This window comes from Rattus norvegicus, chromosome 15, assembly GCF_036323735.1.
Source record: "Rattus norvegicus strain BN/NHsdMcwi chromosome 15, GRCr8, whole genome shotgun sequence".
Classification (NCBI taxonomy): domain Eukaryota; kingdom Metazoa; phylum Chordata; class Mammalia; order Rodentia; family Muridae; genus Rattus; species Rattus norvegicus.
In genome coordinates this window covers 30231875-30236269 of record NC_086033.1, presented here as the reverse complement: position 1 = coordinate 30236269, position 4395 = coordinate 30231875, and the positions used below count along the sequence as shown (strand labels likewise).

Sequence of the window (4395 nt, the reverse complement as noted above, 5' to 3'; positions counted from 1 at the left end):
TTATGTGGTCTAGATTTTCTGCTAGAAAATTTTTAGTCCTGGCATTTTGTCGTCTGTTAGATTCAGTCTACTTGCAAGGATTCCCTTCGAGTTTTTCTAGTTCGGTTATTGGATTTTCAACTCCAAATTCATTTCAACCTGAGCTCCTCTCAATGTTTCTATCTCTTCATTAAATTCCATTTTCAATTCCTGAATTGTCTTCCTCATTTCCATAAGCCTTATGTTTATGCTTTTTGGGCATCACTCAGGCATTTATTCTCCTGTTATTTTTCCTGACTTTAATTGATTTTAATTAAAGTAATTCTCATTGGCTAATGTTTCTGTAGAACTGGTAGGATTTTAAAATGGTGATGATGGCTTGATCTTTTATGTTGTTTGCAGCTTTCCAATTGTACCTGGGCATTTGGTGTTTTGCTAGTTCTATGTCTAATGTGGACAGAGCAGGTTGTGACAGAAGAGAGGGTATATGAGCAATGTGGACCTAGAGGTTGAAAGTATCTTAAGTGGAATGAAGTCCGGTAGATAGAAGAGACTGGGCTCATGTGCAGGAGGTGCATCATCTTTTAAAGAAAGCACATGAAGAAAAGATGTGCTGTGAAAAACATCCTCTGGCGTTATCTAACTGAAGGACATGTCTTACCATGGCCATTTTTTTTTTTAATTGATTTAATGAAGGCAGGATTGAATTGAGGAATTAAAGGTACTAACAATCGGAATTCTTTCCAATAATTTGAAAATAATACAGAAATGTGCCTCACAGTCATCTTGGTTTAAAAAGTGCGTTGAAAAAATAGAATTTTCACTTATAATCATGTTACTAAATTATTATGAGTAATATATAATCATATTTCAGAAAAGTAAGTCTATGAGTGCAGTTTCCTTGCATGACCCCAGTACTAGAATCCTGCTGCTCCCTTTCCTAGCTGTAGCTTTGAGACTCATATACAGTAAGTTGTGTAGACCTATGTACGTGAACAAGCAACTGTCTGGGACAGAGAATGAAACTGAAAAGAATCTGTCTTCTGGCTAAATCATGGGGATATTGTCCATGATACCACTTGGAAGGAGGCTCAGAATACAGGGTAATTAATGCTTTGCAGAGAACAGAGGACAAGGAAGTTTCTGTCCTTATTCTAAAGACCACAGCTTACATGCAGATGTCTAAGAAGGCACAGTGGTCTTCGAGCTTAGATGTAGTGTTGTGTAGAGATCTTTCTTCTTTTGACACTGTGGATTTAAGCCTTTCTGTCTTGTTTTATGTTTTGGGGTGTGTGTGTGTGTGTGTGTGTGTGTGTGTGTGTGTGTGTGTGTGTGTGTGAGTTATTTTGTTTTTTGTTTGTTTTCTTTTCTTCTTGTTTTATCCACAGTAGAATATAAGCTGAAGAGGAATCTGGCCATTTCCCTAGATCTTGTCTAACCAGTGTAGCTCTGTGTAACTACCATGGAGATCATTACCAACTCCTTCCTGGAATTTCAGGGTATCAGGTATCCATTTCCTGTGTCTTTTCTTTGCAACTCTGGTTAGAAAAGTAAAGTTTAAAAATTGCAGATTTAGCATTACATTCAGATGACACAGAAGCATTTTATCCACAGTTGGGGTCTAGGAAGCAGCCCTGAGGGTTTGTGTCAGGGCTGCAGGTGGCTGCCTCACACTGTGCATCTGTAGCACAGAAGTACACAGCAGTGTCTGCAGACTGAGCAGCAGTGATGAACAGGGAGCTGCTTTGACTGGAGGTGTCAAGGGTGGCTCTTAGTCTCCCGCTGTGCTTCTCTCTCTCATTGGAACATATTAACACTAGCAGGGCAGGACCTCCGCCTGAGTCCTGTCTGTACCACTGTAGGGCAATTATGGATGTCTTATAACTACAGTTCACGGTTACATTTTCACCCTCATGGATCCTCAGGGCCCAAGGATTCTCTTCTGCTACTTGACTGTTCATCCCTACGTAGAAACACAGGCCAGAGAACAGTTAGTGGTTACATTTTCAAACTGTATTTCCATATTGTTAAAAAGGCTTCACCTCACATGTATGTAGACTATGAAGTTTGCTGTCCCTGTTCCCCTCTCTGGAAACCCAAACTCACTTGTCAGTTGCAGCCACAGTGTCACCATCGACACCCCCAGGAATCTGTGCATTCTTCCCTATGAAGATCAGATCCCAAAGGACGAGCTCCAGGCCTGCTCAGGTTGGTTGGTTTCTGAGTATCTGCCTTGAAGATCTCAGAAGTGAGATCAGACACCACCCTCCCCATCGCCCCTCCCCTTCTCTCCCCAACCATCTGTCCTCCTCTCTCCTTTCCCCCATTTCTCTGATTTCAAACCAGAGTCTGCATCAAAGTCAAGATCTGAGGAAGAGGAACCTTGACATCTGCTGGTGGCCCCATCTTCTTGCTAAGAGAGCATGGCTGCAGTGGGGAGCAGTGTGCACTGCTGGACTGCAATGCTGTTGTAGTCTCTGCCCTTACTGAACTCTTGTTAGATTTCTGAGGTCCTGGAGGCAGAAAAGAGACAGAAGGCAGGAAAGGAGACTAGAGGCTGATGTCTACAGGCTGGGCTCTTTATTCCAAAACAGTAAAGGACAGACTCTCTCCATAGGAAAGTGTCTGTGTGGGGAAAGGGTGGCAGTGGCTCCTTATAAGGATGGGGTGAGGGTGTTGTCACATCCATAAGTACCTAGGACAGTTCTGCAGTCTTTCTTTCCCTGGGCTTCCCAGGACTCAGCCAAAGGGTTCCAGATCAGTTGCACATGCTAGGCAAACTACCATTATGCAGCTGGAAAATCATAAGGTAGCTCTTATGCTGAAGTATTTTCTTCATTTCTGTGAAGACCAATAGGCAAGCAAGGCCATTTGTAAAAAATCCTGAATTGTGACCAAGGAGTTCTATCAACGCTGGTTCAAGCTTAGAGTGAAACTGACATGTGAGTCAGGTCAGAATCCACAAGAGTTCCTGAGGGCAGCATTTACAAAACACCTTTAAGAACCGTAGCTGAAGTTCTTGCAGTTATCACAGTCTCCGAGAATGTGTGTGTGCTCTTCTGTCAATGCTGTGTTTTGTGCTGGAATGAGGTTGTCATTAAGTTAGTGAACAGCAGAAAGGGGATCTGGCTGTGATGACTGAAAGGAAATTCAGCGAACCAGTTCTGCGTCAGAATTTCACATAAATACAGAGAACTAGCATCAAAACTACAGGAGAAGGACAGAAGCATGTGACCCTGCAGAGACGCTCCTCTGAGTGTCCACAGTCCCTCTGAGCTTCAACCTGTGGGAGGTGCTTGCAAGGCACAATCACCAGTGCAGCTCCACTGTCAGCTCCCCTATCAGCTTCACCTTGCTGCAATTTCCACTTCTCCTGCAAATGAAATCTTTCTCTTCTTCATTATCATTTTGATTGTCATCTTTTCCGTCTCCTCTTCCTTCCTCTTCCTCTTCCTTCCCCTTCTTTTCCTCCTCCTCCTCCTTCTCTTCTTTCTCATATTCTTCCTCACTCAAACTCTGGAAGGAATCCATCTGAATACATGGCCATGTCATGTGCCCATGTCATTAGCATCATTTGCTACTAGTGCCATATGGAGCTAGAGAAGGGACTCAGGAGAAAGTGAAGCCGCCAATAGCTTGACCTTCTGTTTCCAGCTCCCCATGAGTGTGAGAAAATAAGCATTTCTGGTATACTCCACTCTGTGTCAGTGATAAGTTGTTTTGGCAGGAGTGGAGGGGAAGGGCAAATGGAGAAATCTGGTCAAGTTGTGTTAAGTTTCAGTTATGTGACATGACTAAGTCTAGATAGTTCTTCCTAGAGTTGGCCCTGTAATTAACAATTCTTAATTAATTACAGAACTTGTTTTAAAAATGTACATATAATGCTAAATGTTGTTACTGCAGTTGGGAAAATTTTATCTCTGAGAAATGTAAACCTGACTAACTTAAGGGACAAAAATGGTGTAAAGGAGGAACAAAGTTCTCAAAAAGGCACCAGAGGGAAAGGAAAGGCAATATATCATGAAGAAGGTAGAGCCTGCCAGCAGCCAGGAAACCGAGAGCATGAGTCTTTGATGCAATGGAGAGGAAGGGCCAGGCTGAATGTTACACATAACAAGGATGCACTAGCCACTTTCTATTCAGTTCATGGAATACTTGTTTTTGAGTGACCACTACAGAATTTCCCAGACTGGAGTGAGCCTCCTTATCTACTGCAGAAGTAAGTGAAACATTCCAATGCAATTTAAAGCATATTTTATAGCTGTAGACACTATGACAAGAATGCAAGGATTCCATATAAATAAGGGATTTAGGAAATTATAAATATATTTTAGAATAAAATAATTTCTTAATTTTTTGACACACTGAATTAAAGGTATCTTATATGTAAATGCTTGAAATCTGCATGTGAAACTG

At 42.0% G+C, this 4395-nt stretch overlaps 1 gene segment (V, D, J or C); it reads right to left on the bottom strand.

Moving 5' to 3' along the window:
- Window positions 1-1583: 1583 nt before the first annotated feature.
- On the bottom strand, window positions 1584-2137 carry LOC134482050 (T cell receptor alpha variable 17-like). The segment is given in 2 exon segments: window positions 1584-1942; window positions 2086-2137. Coding segments are annotated over 2 exon segments (411 nt in total).
- Between the last annotated feature and the right edge of the window lie 2258 nt (window positions 2138-4395).